Consider the following 26,840-nt stretch of genomic DNA (forward strand, 5'->3'; position numbering starts at 1 on the left):
CTCACCCTCGGCTTCGTTCCGGCAGCCTTCCTTCCTAAGAATCAGCCCTTCCAGGACCTTTGGTGACGTCACGGTGACGTCGCGGCTTGTGATTGGTCGCGCGAGCGGTCAAATGGGCGGCCGCGCGACCAATCACAAGCCGCGACGTCACCGCAAGGTCCTGGAAGGCTGATTCTAAGGAAGGAAGGTTCCCGGTTAGTACCAGGGCCCGTCAGAGGGTAAGTATAGCGATATTTTTTATTTTAATTCTTTATTTTACACTTAAATCTGAATTCCGATACCAATTCCCGATATCTTAAACATATCGGGAATCGGTATCGGAATTCCGATTCCAGATTCAGAAGATCGCCGACTTCATGGCCGACCCCACACAGGGGTCGGGTCGGGTTTCATGAAACCCGACTTTGCCAAAAGTCGGCGACTTCTGAAAATTGCCGACCCGTTTCGCTCAACCCTAGTAGTGACGTTTTGAAATGCAGACTTTGATGGAATGGTCTGCGCGGGTCACGTTGCGTTTGCAGAGCCCCTGATGTGCCTAAACAGTAGAAACCCCCCATAAGTGACCCCATTTTGGAAACTAGACCCCCCAAGGAACTTATCTAGATATGTGGTGAGCACTTTGAACCCCCAAGTGCTTCACAGAAGTTTACAACGCAGAGCCATGAAAATAAAAAATCATTTTTCTTTCCTCAAAAATTATGTTTTAGTAAGCAATTTTTTATTTTCACAAGGGTAACAGGAGAAGTGGACCCCAATATTTGTTGCCCAGTTTGTCCTGAGTATGCTGGTACCCCATATGTGGGGGCAAACCACTGTTTGGGCGCACGTTGGGGCTCGGAAAGGAGGGAGCACCATTTGACGTTTTGAACGCAAGATTGGCTGGAATCAATGGTGGCGCCATGTTGCGATTGGAGACCACTGATGTGCCTAAACAGTGGAAACCCCTCAATTCTAACTCCAACACTAACCCCAACATGCCCCAAACCCTAATCCCAACTCTAGCCATAACCCTAATCACAACCCAAACCCCAACACACCCCTAACCACAACCCTAACCCCAACACACCCCTAACCCTAATCCCAACCCTAACCCTAATCCCAACCCTAACCCTAATCCCAACCCTAACCCTAATCCCAACCCTAACCACAACCCTAACCCCAACACCCCTAACCATAACCCTAACCACAAGCCTAATCTTAACCCTATTTGCAACCCTAGCCCTAATTCCAACCCTAACTCTATGTGCCCACGTTGCGGTGAGATTTTTCCGCATCATTTTTGAAAACTCCGCAGGTAAAAGGAACTGGTTTTACCTGCGGATTTACTGTGGATTTCCAGTGTTTTTTGTGCGGATTTCACCTGCGGATTCCTATTGAGGAACATGTGTAAAACGCTGCAGAATCCACACAAAGAATTGACATGCTGCAGAAAATACAAAGCAGCGTTTCCGCACAGTATTTTCCGCACCATGGGCACAGCGGATTTGGTTTTCCATAGGTTTACATGGTATTGTAAACCTGATAGAAAACTGCTATGAATCTGCAGCGGCCAATCCGCTATGGATCCGCAGCCAAATCCGCACCGTGTGCACATAGCCTGATTCTAACCCTAACTCTAACCCTATGTAGTGGAGAGGCTTCTCCGGGAGGGTTCCCTGCAGCACGGCGCTTCCGAATCGCAGCAGCACCAGCGCTCCCCACATCAGCGAGTATCTCGCCTGTCCACAGCGCTTCCTCATTTTTTCTGCTAAAGGCCGTACTACACCTCCTGGACCCGGTCTGATATTAGAACCACGTGTGGGCCCATTCAGACACGTTGTGTAGTCCAGTGTTCAAAAATCCTGTCTGATGAAGGTCCTATGTTGGGACCGAAAACGTTCATGTTGAACTGGATGCACTGAATAAATCATGTTTTACTTCACCACAAAATTCTCCTGAGTGCCAAGTATATTATTGCCTAACTCTAACCCTAACCCTAGTGGAAAAATAAAAGTAAATATATTTTCTGTATTTTATTATTGTCCCTACCTATGGGGATGATAAAGAGAGGGTTCATTTGCTATTATTTTTACTTTGATCACTGTGATAAAACCTATCACAGTGATCAAAATGTACCTGGAACGAATCTGCCGGCCGATTCGGCGGGCGCACTGCGCCTGCGCCCGCCATTTAGGAAGATGGCGGCGCCCATGGAGAAGACGAACGGACACCGGGAGGCTCGGTAAGTATGAGGGGGGGATCGGAGCACGGAGGGTTGAGATCGGAGCACGGGGGACAGGAGGACGGGGGAGCGGACAGGAGGACTGGGGAGGAGAGCGGTGGTGGTGGCGGGGGGCAGATCAGGGTTTCCAGCCATGGCCGATGATATTGCAGCATCGGCCATGGCTGGATTGTAATATTTCACCACTTTTCATAGGTGAAATATTACAAATGGTTCTGATTGGCTGTTTCACTTTCAACAGCCAATCAGAGCGATCGTAGCCATGGGGGGGGTGAAGCCACCCCCCCTGGGCTGAAGTACTACTCCCCCTGTCCCTGCAGATCGGGTGAAATTGGAGTTAAGCCTTTCACCCGTTCTGCAGGGACGCAATCCCTCCATGACGCATACGCTGCATCACAGGTCGGATTGGCACCGACTTTCATGAAGCAGTGTATGCGTCATAGGTCTGGAAGGGGTTAAGCATCTTAGGGGCCCTGCAAATGGGACATGGTGCCCCACTCTCTTCCTGCCAAATTTGTGTTCCAAAATGTAAACATTACTCCTTTTGCTCCGAGCCTTGCGGTTTGTCCAAACAGAAATTTGTTACTACATGTGGGGTATCGCTGTGTTAGTAAGAAAATAGGTATCAAACTGTTGGGTCCACTTTTCAATGTTACCTCTTGCGAAAGTGAGAAATTTGGGGCTAAAGCAACATTTTTGTGAAAAAGATGAACTTTTTCAGTATGACTACTGTCATGAACTGGGGGTGTTTGGCTGCCCTCGGTTCGTCAGTCATTTATTATATCCTACTTCCGATTTGATTTGGAACTTGCAGCTCTCTGGCACCCCACTTACTCTCAGGTCAGTCAGGGAACTGCACCTAGGATAAGTAGTAGCCAGAAATGCTGCCTGGTCATGTACTGGCTATTGGAAACACTGCAGTGAGGGGGTTATACCTATACCCAATCACAGGCAGGAAATCCGCTTAAAAAACCCTGTCCGTCACTGCCAGCTTTGCCCAACAAGCTCAGAACACGGCCAGGCAGCCTTTCTGGCGACTACTTATCCTAGGTGCAGTTCTCTGAATGACCTGAGGGTAAGGGGGATGCCAGAGAACTGCAAGTTCCAAACCGGAACTGAGAAGTGGGATATAAATAAATCCCCTGATGAACACAGGGCAGCAAAACACCCCCGATTCATTACATATTGGTGGCAGCTGTGGGATAATAGAGCATTAGTGATCTGGTTTGAGCAATCATTCCGCTCACTAAAAACTTGCACAGTTCTTGCAAGGACCCTGCGCAGAAAGTTTTGGAGAATGAGCTCAGTGTTTACTAGTCCTGAGATGATACAGTGTATAAGCAATTACCCCCTCCCTTTCTCTTCGTTTTCCTATTCCATCTTTTATTTGGCAACCATGGTTAAGCTAGGAAAAGCCTTTTACAAGTAGCTAACCAAGGACACTCTTATTGTCCTGTACATGTCGAAGCAGATTGACCCCACAGGCAAAAACAAGAGCCAACTGGTCGCGGATCTGGTGCAACTGAAAAACGCAGAGAGTCCAGCGGACGCAGAAGCCAACACCAGCACCGGTGGTGCTGCAGAGGTCCAACTGCTGAATGCCGGTCCTACTCGCAACCAGGGTAGTGTGGACTACTATCTGTAAATGGCTCTACAACACTGCCCTGCAGATGACCATGAGAGAAGCTTGCAGCTGATCCAGCAATATCAGCGAGAGGCCCAAGCCAGGCAGGAGGTCCAAGCTCAGAGAGACCATGAACTGCGGCTGGCCCAACTCACAGCAGTATCATGTACCACACGGCGCTGAGTCCGATAATGCAACAACGCCTAAACCCCGGCCAGAGCACTTTCCTGTGATTGAAAAGGACGGGGACTTGGGCACTTTTCTGCCGGCATTTGAGAAAGCCTGCAGACAGTACTAGCTGCATGTGGACCAATGGGCCCGATATTTGACCCCAGGGCTTAAATGCAAAGCTCTAGAAGCTCTGCTTCACTCCCGGGAGAACAAGATGGTGACTATGAGGCCATCAAGCAGGCCCTGATAAAGAAGCACCAGCTCACCCCTGAGGTTTACCGTAAAAAGTTCTGAAACCTCCAACGTGGCCCATACAATAGTTACAGCGATGTGGTGCATGGACTCAAAATCCACTTTGACCAGTGGACCCAAGGACTGTTCAGCGACCACCTCTGAGCAGCTGCGAGACCTGATGATCAAAGACCAGTTCCTACATCTCTGCTCAGCTGAGGTGAAACAGTTCGTGATGGACCGAGAGCCAAAGGACGCGGATAAAGCAACGCAAATTGCCGACGGCTATGAGGCCAACTGTAAACCGGAAGGAAGTGCAGAAGCCAGTGTTTTGCCTACAATAGGACTGGTCATATCAGCTACAACTGTCTGGAGAAGCAGAAGAACCTCCCAGCCAAGTCCCCAGGGCCTAATGTAGCTGTTCTTTTGTTGGGTGGGGTGGTTGGGAGTGTCTGTGACAACGTGCAGCAAGTCACCGTGGGGGGCCATGTCGCTACAGGCCTCAGGGACACAGGGGCTGAACGAACCCTCATCCGACTAAAACTGGCGACCCCTGAAGAGATTTTTCCGGAAAACCCTGTCACTGGGATTGGGGGCATCCACTGTCCCCTGCCGATGGCCCGGGTGTTTATAGTTTGGGGTGCCGGAAGCGGGGTGAAGGAAGAGGGGTTGTCCGAAAACTTGCCCACCGACATTTTGTAGGGGACTCATTTGGGGAGAATGTTAGCATACTACGTCCCTGACCCCCCTATCCAATCTGATACGAAGGGTGACGCTAATGCTGATGATAATGATGTGAAATTGCATGCGTTACCAGAGAGTGATATACCCGATAATGCTTTATCTCATAATGGTGATGCTGTTGATAAAAATGTGCATGTTTTACCTGCTAACCATTTATTTCCTAAGGATGATGTGTACACAGGTGCAAGAGTGCTCAGCCACGTCACTCTGTGGGGTGGAATGGCTGAGGAACCCCTAACAGGAGCAACCAACGGTGCTAAGGGAAATGGGGAGATGCATGGGAACCGTGAGGAAGGTGATCACATGCAACTGACCAGTGCCACAGAGGAAGGGTAACTGCCCCATAAGTAGCACTGCTCCTGAGGAAATGGGGTTGGATGGGGAGGTAGAACCCATAGCAGGGCCGGCTGATGGGTCTGTGGAAATCCCCGGGGAGACAGCCTACTTAGTTGCTATCACCCACAGTCAGAGTGCCTGGAACAAAGATAACGTTCTGCCTTCCGGACCCTCCTCAGTCACAGGGGTGACTGAACCAGAAATGGACCCAGGGCAGGTCCCAGATGGTTTCCGAGGGGAAGGGATCCTGACGTCGCTTCTGGCTTCCCCTAGCCAGGAGTTCGAGGCCGCTCTGCACTCAGATGCGAGCCTGGAGAACTTGAGACACCTGGCCGAGACGCACACCTCCGTGACTGACAAGGAGAGGGTGTTCTGGGAACAAGGGAGGTTACACTGGCAGACAGTTCCCGGTCAATCCCAAAAGGAGTGGTTGAGGGAAATAGATCTGGTCGTCCCGTTACAATTCAGGGGTAAGTTGTTGCGGATTGCCCAAAACATCCCATTCGATGGACACTTGGAAATCAGAAAAACTAAGGCCCAGCTGTCTCAACACTTCTATTGGTCCAAAATGGGGACAGATGTGACAAACTACTGCCACTCCTGTATCACCTGTCAAAGAGTGGGGAAAGCAGGGCCTGCTCTTAAGGCTCCCCTGATCGCTGTGGACATTGTGAGCCCGCTGGCTGTCCCCAGCGGCTCTGGAAAGCAATACATCCTTACTGTGGTAGACTAAGCTACCCGGTACCCGGAGGCAGTGGCTTTGTCCTCAACTAGGGCAGATAAGGTGGCGGATGCACTGTTGGCCATCTTTTCACGGGTAGGATTTCCCAAGGAGATGCTTACCGATCAAGGGACCCAATTCATGTCTCGCCTAATGAGGCTTGCTCCAAGAAAATGCAGGTGAAGCGTCTGATATCGAGCGAGTATCACCCCCAAACCAATGGCTTGTGTGAGCGCATCAACGGTACCCTCAAACAGATGCTACAGATGCTGGTTGAGACCCAAAGGACGCGACTGGGAGGGGTATCTCCCACACCTGCTATTTGCTTAGCTAGAGGTTCCGCAGGCCTCGATGGGGTACTTCACCTTCAAGCTCCTGTATGGCAGGCGAGTCTGGGGACCCCTTGGGTTGGTAAGGGAATCCTGGAAAAAAGAGCTGAACCCTTCAGAAGTGTCCATCGTGGAGTATGTCATGCGCTTCTGTGACAAAATGCAGACCTTGACGCAGCTGGTGCATGACAACATGGCACAGGCTCTGGCTGACCTGAAGCACTGGTATGAGCAGAAAGCCCGGAAGCGGACCTACCAGGTGTGTCAGAAGATGTGGATGCTGATCCCCGTACCAAAGGATATGCTTCACGCAGCTTGGCAAGGCTTGTACGTCGTACACCAACAGCTCAACCCAGTCAAGTACGTGGTCACGCTTGACCACACCCGGGGTAGGTGCAAAGCTTTCCACGTCAATATGATGAAGGCTCATTGAGAACATGAAACCTGAGTCCTACCGGTCTGCAGCCTGCCCGAAGACAGGGAGGAAGTCCCCCTCCTGGACATGCTGGCAAAGCCAAGGCCGGTGGGTCCATCGAGGATGTGGAGGTAAGCGCCTTGCTAACCGAGCCCCAGCGGTCACAGCTACGAACCATGTTGGAACCCTTCCAGGCCGTGTTTTCCAACAGACCCAGAAGAATTGAGTTAATGGAATCATGCCCCACTACGGCGAACAACCTATCGGATCTCCGATGAAGTGCAGCAGGTTATGAGCCAGAAGATCGATGAGATGTTACAGCAGCGGGTGATTCAATGGTCCAAGAGCAAGTGGGCCTCACTTGTAGTCCTCGTGCCAAAGAAGGATCGGACCACTCCGTTTTGCGTGGACTACAGGGGGCTCAATGCCATTACAGCCTCTGACGCGCACCCAATGCCGTGCATCGAGGAGCTGCTTGAGCGGTTAGCTGGAGCAAAATATTTGACCAGAATGTATTTGAATCGGGGATACTGGCAGATTCCCCTGAGCCCCGAAACGCAGGAGAAGTCTGCCTTTATCACCCCCTTCGGCATGAAGAATGCCCCTAACACTTTCCAGCGGATGGTCAACCACCTGCTTCAGGGACTGGAGAGGTACGCAGTGGCGTTCCTGGATGACAATGCCGTCTTCAGTCTCTCCTAGGAGGAACACCTGCAGCATCTCCAGGAGATGCTCGGGCGCATCCACCAAGCAGGCCTGACCATCAAGCTGGTAAAGTGCCAGATGGGCATGAGCGAGGGCCAATACCTGGGGCACCGGGTAGGGGGGGTTCTATGAGGCCAGAGCCTCAGAAAGTGGACACAATCGCGTCCTGGCCCACCCCTAGAACCAAGAAGCAGGTGATGTCCTTCCTGGGCACTGCAGGGTACTATAGGTGCTTTGTACACAACTATAATAGCCTGGCAAAACCCTTGACGTACCTCATCAGGAAGAGGCTACCCCAAACAGTCAACTGGACAGACGGCTGTGAGGTGGCCTTCCAGGCTTTGAAAACAGCCCTGAGCAGTTCTTCGGTGCAAAAAGCAGTCGACAGCAGTCAGCCGTTCCTAGTACAGACCGACGCCATCGAGTTTGGCCTCTGTGCTGTGCTCAGCCAGGTGGACTCGGGGAAGCAAAAGCACCCTGTGTTGTACCTGAGCCGGAAGCTTCTGCCGAGGGAAGTGGCCTATTCCACCATAGAGAAGGAGTGCCTGGCCATGTTCTGGGCCCTGCAACGTTTGCAGCCCTACCTGTACGGACGCACCTTCAGTGTGGATGGGCTGTCCCGCCGGGGCGAGTCTGCCAAGGTGCGCATGGAGGAATACTGAGAGGTCCTGCCTCCTTAGCGCAGTCCAAAAGGGGGAAGTTCTAAGAAGAAAGGCGTGCACTCTGGAGATATGAGGCTGGTGCCGGCTGAAACCTGGATGGAATCCAGATAACTCAAAATCGATCCACTATACATTCTCGCCCGCTCACTTTCACTCAACCATATTTTCCACCGCCTCTCCCATCACCTTTCTCCCCCTCCCGGCTTCTCTATGTATCTCATAGGGGCCGTTCGTCCTTGCGCATGCGCCGTAGCTCTGCGTTCCACTCTTACTCTCTACACACGGCGCAGGCGCCGCTCCCTTACTGCGCATGCGCCATCGCATACATGTCGTGCTGGCACCGCTCCTCCATCGCGCATGCGCCGCACTCCATACTTACTCCCGGCGTCCTTCTCTATGCGCTTGAGCCTCACTTTTTACATCCGGTTCCACGGCTATTTTACCCACGGTCCACCAATGATGGCTCACACCGCCAATCCTCCTGCATCTGGACCCACAGGTATTGTTAATCGGACTTGCCAGGCACCGCCACTCTTACCCTCTTTAGCGCCCCTGGCGCCGCTATTCCTATACCTTCCAATACCCTGACTTGCTGCCTTTCTGTCCTTAGTGCTTATAGGGAGTACTTTCCCTGTCCGTGCCATACCGGATCCTCATCTTTTCTTCTCCAGTGGTAGGTGTGCTATATAGTCATAGCTCTCTTAGGGTTACTCAGCCTTCTTTGTCCTGTATTGAGTGTTTCTTCACAACCCTCTCTTTACTTATCTCAGGAGCCGCGGTGTCCGTGCTGGACATTGTTCTCCTTCTCTCCCACTGTTCTCTGCTTAAAAGGTCAGTTATGTTTTACACTTCGCATATATGTTTTACATGTACCATACCTGGATTGCCATGTCTCGTGTTGTGTTCTATAGCGATGTCTACCTCCTCTTCCCTTGCCCTCCAGCAGCATTTGATCGTTTCATTTTACTACATATTCACATTTGGGCATTACTTGTATATATTTGTATATATATTGTTTATATTGTCTTTTGTTTGTTAATATGGGTACTCCCTATACCTTTTCATGCCCCTTACCCTGGATGCCTCTCCTTTTGGCATTCTTCAAATCGCTTTGTTGTATTCGATTGCATTTTTTGTCTATATTGTTTGTTTTCTATATATGAATTCTAATATACTGATTTTCCATGTCTTTACAGTGAGGTTTGATAAAGGCCCAACAAGGGGCCGAAACGTTACCTCAACACTTGATTTAACCACTGTGGTGTGCCCTATTAAAAATTTCAAGTTTTTGTCGCAAATCCATATCCTGAGTGCAAAAGGGGGAAGTGTCAGGAAAAATTACCGATTTTTTCTTATTGTGCTAGTCACACACACAACTAGCTCTGCTACATATTTTAGGCCTGTGTAAAGTACACACGCTGCAGCTGTGGTGCCCCTCACAGCCCCTCCTTCTTCTCCCTGTGCTAAATAGCTTTTCTTCTCAGTCTGACAGCTCCTCCCTCCCCCCTGCATCCAGCTGTAATGTAAATTCCTTCCCCCTCCCTCGAGAATGTGCAAAAGCACATGGTCGGGGGGAATCTCTTTTCTTCTTTTAAACTGGTATAGGATCACGCAGATTAGGTCTGGAAGTAGGACAAATACATTTTTGGCATGTGCCACAACAGAGACACATGCCAGTACATTTTCTAAGCTCCAACCCTAGCAGAATCCGAGGAATGGATTTCTGCTTAACCGGGTCATACTTCCACTCCATGTTTAGACTTAATAGAATGCTAATTTTAAAACAAGATCAATGATAGTCTTGTCATTGCGCCACAAGGCCCCCCTCCCACCAAATTATGAAATTAATGAAGATTTGGTGGCTTTGAAAAGGGCCCAGGGTGAGCCTTCCTGGGCGCAGCCCACTCAGTGAGGTCACGGAGCAGAGGAAATGACATTGATGAGCTCAGTTGGGAGGGGGTCTTTGCCCAGGAAGTCAGCTAACAGAAGCTCTGCAATCTGCTCAGATGCATTGTGATGTGTCTCCCGTCCCCCCACCACATGGCTTGCCATTATCTGAGAGGACTGTAAGTGACTTTATTTAATCCCTTTTATTTTGTAATTGTTCTGTACATACTATGTTTGTCTTATTTTGTAATATCGTTTTATATACTTTTGTAAACACTGCCTAATCTTTTTGGAGTAAAAGCTATAATATTTGCTAGTCTCGTTTTCCATGCTCTAAACATACCCTAAGTCCTCCGACCCAAGTCATTGCTACTGATTGGGTTGACTCCTGACCAGTTATTAATCATAAGTGATAGGAGCTGGTGGCAGCAAAGTGTTCTGAGCTTGTTGGGCAAAGCTCGCAGTGACAAAAAGGGTTTTAGAAGTGGATTTCACGCCTGTGATTGGAAATAGGTATAACGCCCTCACTGCAGCATGCCCAATAGCCAGTACACGACCAGGCAGCCTTTCTGGTGACTACTTATCCTAGGTGCAGTTCCCCAACTGACCTGAGGGTAAGAAGGGAGCCAGAGAGCTGCAAGATCCAAACAGGAACTGGGAAGTGGGATATAATAAATGACTGACGAACCTGGGGCAGCCAAACACCCCCGGTTCATGACAACTACCTAATGTTATCTGTATTGCACCTGTAGCTTCAAAATGCTCACTATACTCCTGGTTAAAATCCGTGAGGTGTGTAGTTTCCAAAATATGGTAACTTGTTGGGGTTTTCCACTGTTTAGGCACATCAGATGCTCTCCAAACGCGACATCGTGTCCGCTAATGATTCCAACAAATTGTGCATTCAAGAAGTCAAATTGCGCTCCTTCCCTTCCGAGCACTGCTATGCACCAAAACATAGTTACATAGTTATTAAGGTTGAAGGAAGACTTTAAGTCCATCTAGTTCAAGCCATAGCCTAGCATGCCCTAACATGTTGATCCAGGGGAAGGCAAAAAAACCCCATGTGGTAAGAGTAAGCTCCACCATGGGGGAAAAAATTTCTTCCCGACCCCACATACGGCAATCAGACTAGTTCCCTGGATCAACGCCTTATCAAGGAATCTAATATATATACCCTGTAATATTATACTTTTCCAGAAAGGTATCCAGTCCCCTCTTAAATTGAAGCAATGAGTCACTCATTACAACATCATACGGCAGAGAGTTCCATAGTCTCACTGCTCTTACAGTAAAGAATCCGCATCTGTTATTATGCTTAAACCTTTTTTCCTCCAGACGTAGAGGATGCCCCCTTGTCCCTGTCACCGGTCTATGATTAAAAAGATCAGCAGAAAGGTCTTTGTACTGTCCCCTCATATATTTATACATTAAAATAAGATCACCCCTTAGTCTTCGTTTTTCCAAACTAAATAGCCCCAAGTGTAATAACCTGTCTTGGTATGGCAGACCCCCCAGTCCTCTAATAACCTTGGTCGCTCTTCTCTGCACCCGCTCCAGTTCAGCTATGTCTTTCTTATACACCGGAGACCAGAACTGTGCACAGTATTCTAAGTGTGGTCGCACTAGTGACTTGTATAGAGGTAAAATTATGTTCTCCTCATGAGCATCTATGCCTCTTTTAATGCATCCCATTATTTTATTTGCCTTTGTAGCAGCTGCCTGACACTGGCCACTGAATATGAGTTTGTCATCCACCCATACACCCAGGTCTTTTTCATTGACGGTTTTGCCCAGATTTTTAGAATTAAGCAGTACTTTTCCTCCACTTATTGGGTATTGGCGTGCTCAGGAGAAATTGTACAACAATTTTTGGGTCCATTATCTCCTGTTACTTCTGTGAAAATAAACAAATTAGGGTCTAAAGTAACATTTTTGAGAAAATTTAAATGTTCATTTTTTTCTTCAACATTGCTTCAGTTCCTATGAAGTACCTGAAGGGTTAATAAACTTCTTGAATGTGGTTTTGAGCACCTTAACAGGTGCAGTTTTCAGAATGGTGCGACATATCGCTCTGATATAAGGGCATACAAATTAATAGTTTGAAAATTGCAAAATTTTCGTAAACTTTCCCCAAAAAATGTTCACAAATAAATTCAAGCCTTTTACACAACTTGGTGTTTACTGTCTGGAATATCGATCCTCTGCGGATTACCTGGCTCTAACAGGAGAGAAGTGATCTGCAGAAACATCCCCCTCCCTCGCTCCTTCCTCTCACCGTCCCTCTTTCCATCTCTTCTGCTTATCTCTCTTCGCTTTCTTTCTTCTTCTTCTCCTGACCTTACTTACACGTTGCCGTTAGATCCCTGACTATGAGACTATAATTAGAGAATTAATATTCTGCCCTCAGTATAAGTCCGATGTTAAGTTCTAGACTGTGCAGGATCCTGGGAACTGACACCACTGTTCTCGGATGATTACTCTCCGGTGATTGTCTGATATCACCGCGGTTATTGCCCTGATTGTTTATAAATTTACAAGTGTTACAAATAAGTAAAGATAAATCTAGAATAAATTCTCCATCAGCGGCAGAGAATCATCTGCATGACCCGAATGTGAGGTCCGATCAGCCGTTATAGGAGAGATTCATCCCACAGAGAAAACTAACACAGAAATATCTGTGTCTGCATCACTAATAGCAACCGACCAACGCTGAAGAGACAATCTGATGTCAGGGGAAGGTTTCCTCTCACCTCGTGGTGTAAGAGGCCGGAGCTCCTCCATCATCACATCCTGGTACCGATCCTGGTGTCCTTCTAGATACTCCCACTCCTCCATGGAGAGATAGACAGTGACGTCCTGACACCTTATAGGAACCTGACAACAACGACACCGTCATCACCCAGAATCCTCCAGTGCTGTCCTGTATAATGTCCCAGCAGTCACCTCTCCGCTCAACATCCAGAATCCTCCAGTGCCGTCCTGTATAATGTCCCAGCAGTCACCTCTCCGTTCATCACCCAGAATCCTCCAGTGCCATCCTGTATAATGTCCCAGCAGTCACCTATCCGCTCAACATCCAGAATCCTCCAGTGCTGTCCTGTATAATGTCCCAGCAGTCATCTCTGCGCTCATCACCCACAATCCTCCAGTATCGTCCTGTATAATGTCCCAGCAGTCACCTCTCCGGTCATCACCCGGAATTCTCCAGTGCTGTTCTGTATAAGGTCCCAGCAGTCACCTCTCCTGTCTTCACCCAGAATCCTCCAGTGCTGTCCTGTATAATGTTCCAGCAGTCAACTCTCCGCTCAACACCCAGAATCCTCCAGTGCCGTCCTGTATAATGTCCCAGCGGTCACCTCTCCGCACATCATCCAGAATCCTCCCGTGCCGTCCCGTATAATGTCCCAGCAGTCACCTCTCCGCTCATCACCCAGAATCCTCCAGTGTAGTCCTGTATAAAGTCCCAGCAGTCACCTCCCCGCTCATCACCCAGAATCCTCCAGTGCAGTCCTGTATAATGTCCCAGCAGTCACCTCTCCGCTCATCAACCAGAATCCTCCTGTGCATGTTGTGAATTCTGCTCTTGGGCTCCCTCCGGTGGTTGTTAGTGGTAGTGCAGTTGTCTCTGGGTTGTAATCCAGGGCAGGTGTTTCTGCTGATTTCAGCTCTATTAGGTGTTTAGGTGTGTAGGATCCAGTAGTCCCTGCCAGTTGTCAATTGTTCTTGGAGGGATTGCATCTCTGTCTGGCTCCTCATGCCCTGCTATCAATTCAGCTAAGATAAGTGTCCGGTTTTTTGTCCCTGCAGCATTTTTGCAGTTTGCTTTACTGTTCAGTGCAATTTATTGTTTTTGTCCAGCTTAGACTTTGTTTGGATTTTCCTGTCATGCTGGAATCTCTGGAGATGCAGATATACATTCTATGTCTTTAGTTAGATGTAGATTATAGTATTTTCTGCTGTGGTTATTTTTTAGGATTTTAACACTGACAGAATTCTGTCCTATCCTTTTCTATTTAGCTAGAAGTGCCTCTTTTGCTAAATCCTGTTTTTCTGTCTGCGTACGTCCTTCCTCTTAAACTCACAGTCAATATTTGTGGGGGGCTGTCTATCCTTTGGGGCTCTGCTCTGAGGCAAGATAGAATTCCCATTTCCAACTTTAGGGGTATTTAGTTCTCCGGCTGTGTCGAGGTGTCTAGGCCGTGTTAGGTACACCCCACGGCTACTTCTAGTTGCGGTGTTAGTTTAGGGTTGCGGTCAGTACAGGTTCCACCTACTCCAGAGATAGTCTCATGCGGCTCCAGGGTCACCGGATCATAACAGTACAACTGGTCAACAATGAGTTAAAGACATCTCAGAAGAAGGGAAGAAAAGTGCTGAGCCATTTTTTTTCTGTAGTCTGTTTTGTCTTTCTTTCCCTCTTTTCCTCTGGGTGACTGGGGAGTTTTGTGCTAGCATGGATGTTCAGGGATTAGCTTCTCGAGTGGACCACCTTGCTGCTAGGGTACAGGGCATTTCCGATTATATTGTTCAGACTCTGGTTTTAGAGCCTAGGATTCCTACTCCGGATTTGTTTTTTGGGGACAGGTCTAAATTTTTGAGTTTTAAAAATAACTGTAAACTGTTTTTTGCTCTGAAACCTCGTTCCTCTGGTGATCCCATTCAGCAGGTTAAAATTGTCATCTCCCTGCTGCGTGGCGATCCTCAGGATTGGGCATTTTCCCTGGAATCTGGGAATCCGGCCTTGCTTAATGTAGATACCTTTTTTCAGGCTCTAGGTTTATTGTATGATGAACCTAATTCTGTGGATCATGCGGAGAAGACCCTGTTGGCCCTGTCTCAGGGTCAAGAAGACGCGGAATTGTATTGTGAGAAGTTTAGAAAATGGTCTGTGCTGACTAAATGGAATGAGGATGCCTTGGCGGCAATTTTCAGAAAGGGTCTTTCTGAATCTATTAAAGATGTTATGGTGGGGTTTCCCACGCCTATTGGTCTGAGTGATTCTATGTCTCTGGCCATTCAGGTCGATCGGTGCTTGCGGGAGCGCAGAACTGTGCACACTGTGGCGTTGTCCTCAGAGCAGATATCTGAGCCTATGCAGTGTGATAGGATTCTGTCTAGAGCAGAACAACGGGGATTCAGACGTCAGAATGGGTTGTGTTTCTACTGTGGCAATGCTTCTCATGTCATTTCGGTCTGCCCTAAGCGGACAAAGAGAATCGCTAGTTCAGTTACCATCAGTATTGTACAACCTAAATTTCTGCTATCTGTGACCTTGATCTGCTCATTGTCGTCATTGTCTGTCATGGCGTTTGTGGATTCAGGCGCCGCCTTGAACTTAATGGAGTTTGAATTTGCCAGGTGTTGTGGTTTCCCCTTGCAGTCTTTGCTGAACCCCATTCCTTTAAGGGGCATTGATGCTACACCTTTGGCTAAAAATAAACCCCAGTTTTGGACACAGGTAACCATATGCATGGCGCCAGCCCATCAGGAAGATTGTCGTTTTCTGGTGTTGCATAATTTGCATGATGCTATTGTGCTGGGTTTTCCATGGTTACAGGTACATAATCTGGTGTTAGATTGGAAATCTATGTCTGTGACTAGTTGGGGTTGTCAGGGGGTTCATAATGACGTTCCTTTGATGTCAATCTCCTCTCCTCCCTCTTCTGAAATTCCAGAGTTTTTGTCTGATTTTCAGGATGTATTCAATGAACCCAAGTCCAGTTCCCTTCCACCGCATAGGGACTGTGATTGTGCCATTGACTTGATTCCAGGCTGTAAGTTCCCTAAGGGCCGACTTTTCAACCTGTCTGTGCCAGAACATACCGCTATGCGGAGTTATGTTAAGGAGTCTTTGGAGAAAGGGCATATTCGGCCATCTTCTTCACCATTGGGAGCGGGATTTTTTTTGTTGCCAAGAAGGATGGCTCCTTGAGACGCTGTATTGATTATCGCCTCTTGAATAAGATCAGGGTCAAATTTCAATACCCTTTGCCTTTGCTTTCTGATTTGTTTGCTAGGATTAAGGGGGCTAGTTGGTTTACTAAGATTGACCTTCGAGGGGCATATAATCTTGTTCGTATTAAGCAGGGTGACGAATGGAAAACTGCGTTTAATACGCCCGAAGGACATTTTGAATACCTTGTGATGCCATTCGGGCTCTCTAATGCTCCATCTGTTTTTCAGTCCTTCATGCATGATATCTTCCGGAATTATCTTGATAAATTCATGATTGTATATTTGGATGACATTTTGATTTTTTCCGATGATTGGGAGTCTCATCTGAAACAGGTCAGGGTGGTGTTTCAGATCCTTCGTGATAATGCTTTATTTGTGAAGTGGTCTAAGTGTCTCTTTGGAGTGCAGGTGGTTTCTTTTTTGGGCTTCATTTTTTTCTCCCTCATCTATAGAGATGGATCCGGTTAAGGTTCAGGCCATTCATGATTGGATTCAGCCCACATCCGTGAAGAGCCTTCAGAAATGTTTGGGCTTTGCTAATTTTTATCTCCGTTTCATTGCTAACTTCTCCAGTGTGGTTAAACCCCTGACTGATTTGACGAAGAAAGGCGCTGATGTGACGAATTGGTCCTCTGTGGCTGTCTCTGCCTTTCAGGAGCTTAAACGCCGATTTATTTCTGCCCCGGTGTTGCGTCAGCCGGATGTTTCTCTTCCGTTTCAGGTTGAGGTTGACGCTTCTGAGATTGGGGCAGGGGCCGTTTTGTCTCAGAGGAATTCTGATGGTTCCTGGATGAAACCATGTGCCTTCTTTTCCCAAAAGTTTTCGCCTGCTGAGCGCAATTATGATGTCGGCAATCGGGAGTTGTTGGCTATGAAGTGGGCGTTCGAGGAGTGGCGACATTGGCTTGAGGGAGCCAAGCACCGTATTGTGGTCTTGACCGATCATAAAAATCTGATTTACCTCGAGTCTGCCAAGCGGCTGAATCCTAGACAGGCTCGATGGTCCCTGTTTTTCTCCCATTTTGATTTTGTGGTCTCTTATCTTCCGGGTTCTAAGAATATTAAGGCTGATGCCCTCTCTAGGAGCTTTTTGCCTGATTCTCCTGGGGTCCTTGAGCCGGTCGGCATTCTGAAGGAAGGGGTGGTCCTTTCTGCCATCTCCCCTGATTTACTACGGGTTCTTCAGGAATTTCAGGCTGATAAACCTGACCGCTGTCCAGTGGGGAAACTGTTTGTTCCTGATAGATGGACTAGTAAAGTGATTTCTGAGGTTCATTGTTCTGTGTTGGCTGGCCATCCTGGTATTTTTGGTACCAGAGATTTGGTGGGTAGGTCCTTTTGGTGGCCTTCTTTGTCGCGGGATGTGCGTTCTTTTGTGCAGTCTTGTGGGACTTGTGCGCAGGCCAAGCCTTGTTGTTCCCGCGCTAGTGGGTTGCTTATGCCTTTGCCGGTACCTGAGAGGCCCTGGACGCACATTTCTATGGATTTTATTTCAGATCTTCCGGTTTCCCAGAGGATGTCGGTTATCTGGGTGGTTTGTGACCGGTTTTCTAAGATGGTTCATTTGGTGCCTTTACCTAAATTGCCTTCCTCTTCTGATTTGGTTCCATTGTTTTTTCAGCATGTGGTTCGTTTGCATGGTATTCCGGAGAATATTGTGTCCGACAGAGGTTCGTTCCCAGTTTGTTTCTAGGTTTTGGCGGGCCTTTTGTGTTAGGCTGGGCATTAATTTGTTTTTTTCTTCCGCATTTCATCCTCAGACAAATGGCCAGACCGAGCGAACTAATCTGACTTTGGAAACTTAATTGAGATGCTTTGTGTCTGCTGATCAGGATGATTGGGTGGCTTTCTTGCCATTGGCCGAGTTTGCCTTTAATAATCGGGCTAGTTCGGCTACCTTGGTTTCACCCTTCTTTTGTAATTTTGGTTTTCATCCTCGTTTTTCTTCAGGGCAGGTTGAGCCTTCTGATTGTCCTGGTGTGGATTCTGTGGTTGACAGGTTGCAGCAAATTTGGGCTCATGTGGTGGACAATTTGGTGTTGTCTCAGGAGGAGGCTCAGCGTTTTGCTAACCGTCGTCGGTGTGTTGGTTCCCGGCTGCGGGTTGGGGATTGGGTCTGGTTGTCTTCCCGTCATGTTCCTATGAAGGTTTCTTCCCCTAAGTTTAAGCCTCGGTTTATTGGTCCTTATAGGATTTCTGAGATTATCAATCCAGTGTCTTTTCGTTTGGCCCTTCTGGCCTCTTTTGCCATCCATAATGTTTTCCATAGATCTTTATTGCGGAAATATGTGGTGCCCGTTGTTCCCTCTATTGATCCTCCTGCCCGTGTTGGTTGATGGGGAGTTGGAGTATGTGGTTGAGAAGATTTTGGATTCTCGTTTTTCGAGGCGGAAGCTTCAGTACCTTGTCAAGTGGAAGGGTTATGGCCAGGAGGATAATTCTTGGGTTTTTGCCTCTGATGTCCATGCTGCTGATTTGGTCCGTGCCTTTCATCTGGCTCGTCCTGATCGGCCTGGGGGCTCTGGTGAGGGTTCGGTGACCCCTCTTCAAGGGGGGGGTACTGTTGTGAATTCTGCTCTTGGGCTCCCTCCAGTGGTTGTTAGTGGTAGTGCAGTTGTCTCTGGGTTGTAATCCAGGGCAGGTGTTTCTGCTGATTTCAGCTCTATTAGGTATTTAGGTGTGTAGGATCCAGTAGTCCCTGCCAGTTGTCAATTGTTCTTGGAGGGATTGCATCTCTGTCTGGCTCCTCATGCCCTGCTATTAATTCAGCTAAGATAAGTGTCTGTTTTTTTTGTCCCTGCAGCATTTTTGCAGTTTGCTTTACTGTTCAGTGCAATTTATTGTTTTTGTCCAGCTTAGACTTTGTTTGGATTTTCCTGTCATGCTGGAATCTCTGGAGATGCAGATATACATTCTATGTCTTTAGTTAGATGTAGATTATAGTATTTTCTGCTGTGGTTATTTTTTAGGATTTTAATACTGACCGCTTAGAATTCTGTCCTATCCTTTTCTATTTAGCTAGAAGTGCCTCTTTTGCTAAATCCTGTTTTTCTGTCTGCGTACGTCCTTCCTCTTAAACTCACAGTCAATATTTGTGGGGGGCTGTCTATCCTTTGGGGCTCTGCTCTGAGGCAAGATAGAATTCCCATTTCCAACTTTAGGGGTATTTAGTTCTCCGGCTGTGTCAAGGTGTCTAGGCCGTGTTAGGTACACCCCACGGCTACTTCTAGTTGCGGTGTTAGTTTAGGGTTGCGGTCAGTACAGGTTCCACCTACTCCAGAGATAGTCTCATGCGGCTCCAGGGTCACCGGATCATAACAAGTGCAGTCCTGTATAATGTCCCTGCAGTCACATCTCCAGTCATTACCCAGAATTCTCCAGTGCCGTCCTGTATAATGTCCCAGCAGTCACCTCCCCGCCCATCACCCAGAATCCTCCAGTGCAGTAATGTATAATCTCGTAGCAGTCACCTCTCCACTCATCACCCAGAATCCTCCAGTGCAGTCCTGTATAATGTCCCAGCAGTCACCTTTCCAGTCATTACCCAGAATCCTCCAGTGCCATCCTGTATAATGTCCCAGCAGCCACCTCTCCGCACATCATCCAGAATCCTCCAGTGCCATCCTGTATTATGTCCCAGCAGTCACCTCTCCAGTCATCACCCAGAATCCTCCAGTGCCATCCTGTATAATTCCCCAGCAGTCACCTCTCCGGTCATCGCCCAGAATCCTCCAGTGCTGTCCTGTATAATGTCCCAGCAGTCACCTCTCCGCTCATCACCCAGAATCCTCCAGTGCCATCCTGTATAATGTCCCAGCAGTCACCTCTCCGCTCATCCCCCAGAATCCTCCAGTGCAGTCCTGTATAAAGTCCCAGCAGTCACCTCCCCGCTCATCACCCAGAATCCTCCAGTGCAGTCCTGCATAATGTCCCAGCAGTCACCTCTCCGCTCATCACCTAGAATCCTCCAGTGCCGTCCTGTATAATGTCCCAGCAGTCACCTCTCCAGTCATCACCCAGAATCCTCCAGTGCCGTCCTGTATAATGTCCCAGCAGTCACCTCTCCGCTCATCACCCAGAATCCTCCAGTGCCATACTGTGTAATGTCCCAGCAGTCACCTCCCGCTCATCACCCAGAATCCTTCAGTGCTGTCCTGTATTTCCCAGCAGTCACCTCTCCGCTCATCACCCAGAATCCTCCAGTGCAGTCCTGTATAATGTCCCAGCAGTCACCTCTCCACTCATCACCCAGAATCCTCCAGTGCTGTATAATGTCCCAGCAGTCACCTCTCTGCTCATCACCCAGAATCCTCCAGTGTTGTATAATGTCCCAGCAGTCACCTCTCCGCTCATAACACAGAATCCTCCAATGTTGTATAATGTCCCAGCAGTCACCTCTCTGCTCATCACCCAGAATCCTGCAGTCCTGTATAATGTCCCAGCAGTCACCTCTCCGCTCATCCCCCTGAATCCTACAGTGCTGTATAATGTCCCAGCAGTCACCTCTCTGCCCATCACCCAGAATCCTCCAGTCCTGTATAATGTCCCAGCAGTCACCTCTCCGCTCATCACCCAGAATCCTCCAGTCCTGTATAATGTCCCAGCAGTCACCTCTCCGCTCAGCAGCTCAATCATCTTGTTGCTGAGCTCCAGGATCTTCTTGTTCCTCTCATGTAGCAGGGAGTGCGGGGGAGGTTCTGTGATGGGGCCCGGGCTCCGCCCTTCTGACTCCTGGAGATGGATGATGGGAGTCACACCGTCCCCCGGTGTCTTCCTCACTATTGTGTAATCCTGTGTATGGAGAGAGACACTTAGGGAGAAGATTCCTTCCCGACTCCAGATCTGACAATCAGTAGAAATCCCAGGATCAATAACCGTCTCCAGTAATCTGGGGCCATAACCGGGAATATTATTCCCCTCCGGACAGACATCCCGGCCCCTCTACAGCTCTTATAGGGAATCCCCATGACAACTCCTCCGGGCAGAGAGCTCCACACAATCACTGCTCTTACAGGAAAGAATCCTTCTCTCTATTCTGGATTTCCTCCTCCTGATGTCGGACTTGTCACAGAACACAATAAAGCTGATAGAAATGTAGAGGAGTTACCTCTCCGCTCAGCAGGGAGATGATCTCCAGGGCCAAGTGGAATAATCTTCTGGTGGTCTCATCCCTGTCCTCGTCCATCCTCGGGGTCATTCAGGAGGAGGAGGGATGAACACTGGATCAGCTGGAGGGATCTCGTCCTGCCGGCGTCTTCATGATGAAGGAGAAGATGGAAATCACAGGGGACGAGAGAACGACAATCACTAAATTCTGCCAAATATCAACATTTATCAGGAGGAATCTGGAGGAAAAGCCACAAAACTCCACCGCGGCCTCCTCCGCTAATCTGACCGCTCATTATCAGCCTCGTAGGTGGATGCAGCAAACTCCTGTGCCCACTGCTAAAGAGAAATGAATATTCACTGCATTCCACACCCATGGTCGTGGAGGACAATGAATATTAATTTCTTGTTGGCATACTGGTATGATTGGTCTAATCCCGGTCCTGGTATGCATGGCCCTATCAGGAAATATTAAAAAAACAAATCATTACACTTCCTTCCTCCGCTCCCTTGCAGCGTCCTGCTCCAGTGCCAACAGCTGCTTAACGATTGTAAGCAGCACATGGCAGAGACGTGACCGCCAGCAGCAGCAGGAAGGCTCCGGCTGACACTTACCTTCCCGGCGCTCCCTCGCAGCGTCCTGCTCCGGTGTCAGCAGCTGCTTAACGATTGTAAGCAGCATAGGGCAGGGACGTGACTGCCGGCAGCAGCAGGAAGGCTCCGGCTGACACTGCGCGCTACTGAAGAGCAATGAACACTCACTGCTCTAGGCGATGAACAGTCCCGGTGAGTATTCCGGCAGCTGTGCTCTGCTTGTGACGTCCCTGTCATGTGCTGCTTACAAGCATTAACCTCTTTCTGACCTCGGACGGGATAATACGGGATAATACGTCCAAGGTCAGATACCGGGCTTTGATGCAGGGCTCCGGCGGTGAGCCCGCATCAAAGCCGGGATATGTCAGCTGTTTTGAACAGCTGACATGTGCCCACAATAGCGGCGGGTGAAATTGCGATTCACCCGCCGCTATTAACTAGTTAAATGCCGCTGTCAAACGCTGACAGCGGCATTTAACCGGCGCTTCCGGCCGGGCGGCAGGAAATGAGCGCATCGCCGACCCCGTCACATGATCGGAGGTCGGCGATGCGTCAGAATAGTAACCATAGACGTCCTTGAGACCTCTATGGTTACGGATGCAGGCCACAGGGTGGCGCTCATAGCACACCTGCAATTCTGCTGCATAGCAGCGATCTGATGATCGCTGCTATGTAACTGAGCCAATCGAGTTGTGCCAGCTTCTAGCCTCACATGGAGGCTATAGAAGAATGGCAAAAGTAAAAAAAAAAAAATGTGAAAAAAAAAAAAGTTTAAATCTCCCCCCTTTCGCCCCATTCAAAATAAATCAACTAAAATAATAATCAAACCTACACATATTTGGTATCGCCGCGTTCAGAATTGCCCGATCTATCAATAAAAAAAAAAAAAGGACTAACCTGATCGCTAAACTGCGTAGCGAAATTTTTTTTTAAAATGCCAGAATTACGTTTTTTTGGTCGCCGCGACATTGCATTAAAATGCAATAACGGGCGATCAAAAGAACGTATCTGCACCAATATGGTATCATTAAAAACGCCAGCTCGGCACACAAAAAATAAGCCCTCGTAATGACCTGGAGAATCATAGTGGCAGGTCAGTTTTAGCATTTATTGAACCTAGTAAAAAAGCCAAACAAAAAACAAGTGTGGGATTGCACTTTTTTTGCAATTTCACCGTACTTGGAATGTTTTTCCCGTTTTCTAGTACATGACATGCTAAAACCAAAAAAATATTTAGAATTGAGAGTCCTCAGTGGTTGATACCTTTTAATGGCTAACTGAAAAGATGGTAACAAATTGCAAGCTTTCGAGACTACATACGTCTCTTCATCAGGCAAAGACTAAAACAAATTCTGAAGAATCACATATTTATCCAATGATGTCGTTCTATAGTACAACTCGTCCTGCAAAAAATAAGCCCTCACATGGCCAAATTGATGGAAAAATAAAAAAGTTATGGCTCTGGGAAGAAGGGGAGCAAAAAACGAACACGGAAAAATGGAAAATCCAAAGGTCATGAAGGGGTTAATCAGCTGCTGGCAACGGAGTAGGACGCTGCGAGGAAGCGGAGGAAGGAAGTGTAATTGATTTTTTTTTTCCATCTTTTCTGATGGGACCATGCATACCAAGTTAAGGATGAGGGAGCCATGTATACCAGGATGGGGATGAGGGGGCCATGCATACCAGGATAAGGTTGAGGGGCCATGCATACCAGGTTAGGGATGAGGGAGCCATGTGTATCAGGATAGGGATGAGGGAGCCATGTGTATCAGGATAGGGATGAGGGGCCATGCATACCAGGACAGGGATGAGGAGGCCATGCATACCAGGATAGGGATGAGGGGGCCATGCATACCAGGATAGGGATGAGGAGGCCATGTATACCAGGATAGGGATGAGGGAGCCATGTATACCAGGATAGAGATGAGGAGGCCATGCATACCAGGATAGGGATGAGGAGGCCATGTATACCAGGATAGGGATGAGGGAGCCATGTGTATCAGGATAGGGATGAGGGAGCCATGAATACCAGGACAGGGATGAGGAGGCCATGCATACCAGGATAGGGATGAGGGGGCCATGTATACCAGGATAGGGATGAGGGAGCCATGTGTATCAGGATAGGGATGAGGGGGCCATGAATACCAGGACAGGGATGAGGAGGCCATGCATACCAGGATAGGGATGAGGGGGCCATGCATACCAGGATAGGGATGAGGGGCCATGCATACCAGGATAGGGATGAGGGGCCATACATACCAGGATAGGGATGATGGGGCCATGCATACCAGGATAGGGATGAGGAGCCATGCATACCAGGATAGGGATGAGGAGCCATGCAGACCAGGATAGTGATGAGGGAGCCATGCATACCAGGATAGGGATAAGGGGCCCATGCATAGCAGGATGGGGATGAGGGGCCATGTGTATCAGGATAGGGATGAGCAGGCCATGCATACCAGGATAGGGATGAGGGAGCCATGCATACCAGGATAGGGATGAGGGAGCCATGCATACCAGGATAGGGATGAGGGAGCCATGCATACCAGGATAGGGATGAGGGAGCCATGCATACCAGGATAGGGATGAGGGAGCCATGCATACCAGGATAGGGATGAGGGAGCCATGCATACCAGGATAGGGATGAGAAAGCCATGCATACCAGGATAGGGATGAGGGAGCCATGCATACCAGGATAGGGATGAGGGAGCCATGCATACCAGGATAGGGATGAGGGGGCCATGCATACCAGGATACGGACAAGGGGGCCATGCTTAGCAGGATAGGATGAGGGGCCATGTGTATCAGGATAGCGATGAGGGGGCCATGCATACCAGGATAGGGATGAGGGAACCATGCATACCAGGATAGGGATGAGGGGGCCATGCATGCCAGGATAGGGATGAGGGGCCATGCATACCAGGATAGGGATGAGGGGCCATGCATACCAGGATAGGGATGAGGGGCCATGCATACCAGGATAGGGATGAGGGGCCATGCATACCAGGATAGGGATGAGGGGCCATGCATACCAGGATAGGGATGAGGGGGCCATGCATACCAGGATGGGGATGAGGGGCCATGTATATCAGGATAGGGATGAGGGGGGCATGCATACCAGGATAGGGATGAGGGTGCCATGTATACCAGGATAGGGATGAGGGTGCCATGCATACCAGGATAGGGATGAGGGTGCCATGCATACCAGGATAGGGATGAGGGTGCCATGCATACCAGGATAGGGATGAGGGTGCCATGCATACCAGGATAGGGATGAGGGGCCATGCATACCAGGATAGGGATGAGGGGCCATGTGTGTCAGAATGGGGATGAGTGAACCAGCAGCAAGCATGGTGGAGGAGTTGGTTTTCTCCTGTCAGATAACTGCTCCTTCACCCCAATCCCACTGCCACCCTCCCTTCCGTTGAGGTGCACTCTGTGCGCATCTACTCCCCCTTCAACCTCCAACTGGCTGTCATTTACCGCCCCCTAGGGCCAGCCATCACCTTCTTTGACCGCTTTACCACCTGGCTACTTAATTTCCTTTCTGCGGACATCCCCACTATCATCATGGGCGACTTCAACATCCCCATTGACACTTCCCTCTCAGCTGCCACTAAGCTTCTATCTCTCACTTCCTCCTTTGGCCTCGCTCAATGGTCTTCTACAGCCACTCACAAAGTTGGTCACACACTGGACCTCATCTTCACCCGCCTCTGCTCCCTATCTAAACTCTCTAACTCACCTCTCCCTCTTTCTGACCACAACCTACTCACATTTTCTTCCCTCTCCACTCCTTGTCTACAATCCCCAACCCACAAACTTGCACACCCTCCCAGAAATCTTAAACACCTTGATCTACACTCACTCTCTGAATCCCTCCTCCCTCTCACAGACATAAGCTCCCTACACAATGCGGATGACGCTGCCGCTCTATATAACACCACAATACCTGTAGTGTTATGGACTGGTGGTTTAGGAGCGACATGTAACGAGCTCTGAGCAGGTGGTAACTATACTGACCGCAGTTCCTGATCTTAACACAACACTAGAAGTAGCCGTGGGATGTTCCTGTCACTCCCTAGCAGTGAATTTAAACGTGAGCACTGCTGGCGTAGGTGCACGGGTAGGCTCCCACACCCTATACTAGTTAATGTAACAAAACCCGGCACTCAACTTCAATATGGATGCTGTAAAGTTTATTGTGTAGTATCAACAATAAAACGTTTCGGTCCTGTGGACCTTCCTCAGTTACTATTTGTGAGGTAAGTGGGGAGTAAGCTTCTTTGCCAATAGAGCCCTATTGGTATAACTTAATATCCAGAGAACACTCCTGGTTCCAGCTTTGAAGCTGTGCTGTGTCCGGGTGTAGACGCGGTGTCCACCGCTAGTCTCAATCCTCTGCCGGAGAGAGGATTGAGACTAGCGGTGGACACCGCGTCTACACCCGGACACAGCACAGCTTCAAAGCAGGAACCAGGAGTGTTCTCTGGATATTAAGTTATACCAATAGGGCTCTATTGGCAAAGAAGCTTACTCCCCACTTACCTCACAAATAGTAAATGAGGAAGGTCCACAGGACCGAAACGTTTTATTGTTGATACTACACAATAAACCTTACAGCATCCATATTGAAGTTGAGTGCCGGGTTTTGTTACATTAACCTGTCACTCCCTAGACACCTCGTCACAGCCGGAGAACTAACTACCCCTAAAGGTAGAAACAGGAAAGCTATCTTGCCTCAGAGAAAATCCCCAAAGGATAGGCAGCCCCCCACAAATATTGACTGTGAGTGGAGAAGGAAATGACATACGTAGAATGAAACAAGATGTAGCAAAGGAGGCCACTTCTAGCTAAATAGATAGAACAGGACAGAATACTGTGCGGTCAGTATTAAAAACTAGAAAAAGTCCACCGCAGAGAATGCTAAAATCTCCACCACCTAACTAAAGGTGTGGAGGGCAAGTCTGCTGCCCAGAGCTTCCAGCTTAGCTGAATAGATCCATATTGATAAGCTGGACTAGAAAGACAAACATAGAATGTGCTGAAGAATTAAGTCCACAACAGGTGTACTGCAAAAGAACAGGCAAGCACTTATCTTTGCTGAACTGGTAAGGATGTCAGAGAAATCCAAAA

General features: G+C 48.6%; 1 protein-coding gene across 2 annotated transcripts in view; it reads right to left on the reverse strand.

Moving 5' to 3' along the window:
• Nucleotides 1-26,840, reverse strand: part of LOC143793563 (uncharacterized) — a 49,238-nt gene that overhangs the window by 12,137 nt on the left and 10,261 nt on the right. The window contains exons 2-4 of one of the 2 annotated variants that reach the window (XM_077280633.1): nt 21,112-21,258; nt 20,616-20,795; nt 12,800-12,923 (exon numbers count right to left, since the gene is read on the reverse strand). The exons of the other annotated variant lie outside the window; for it this stretch is intronic. Coding sequence (XP_077136748.1) covers nt 12,800-12,923; nt 20,616-20,795; nt 21,112-21,201 — 394 coding nt within the window. The 5' untranslated portion in view covers nt 21,202-21,258. The remainder of the gene's footprint in view (nt 1-12,799; nt 12,924-20,615; nt 20,796-21,111; nt 21,259-26,840) is intronic. 2 annotated transcript variants of the gene reach the window in all.

Source organism: Ranitomeya variabilis, chromosome 1 (assembly GCF_051348905.1).
Source record: "Ranitomeya variabilis isolate aRanVar5 chromosome 1, aRanVar5.hap1, whole genome shotgun sequence".
In the NCBI taxonomy this organism is placed as follows: domain Eukaryota; kingdom Metazoa; phylum Chordata; class Amphibia; order Anura; family Dendrobatidae; genus Ranitomeya; species Ranitomeya variabilis.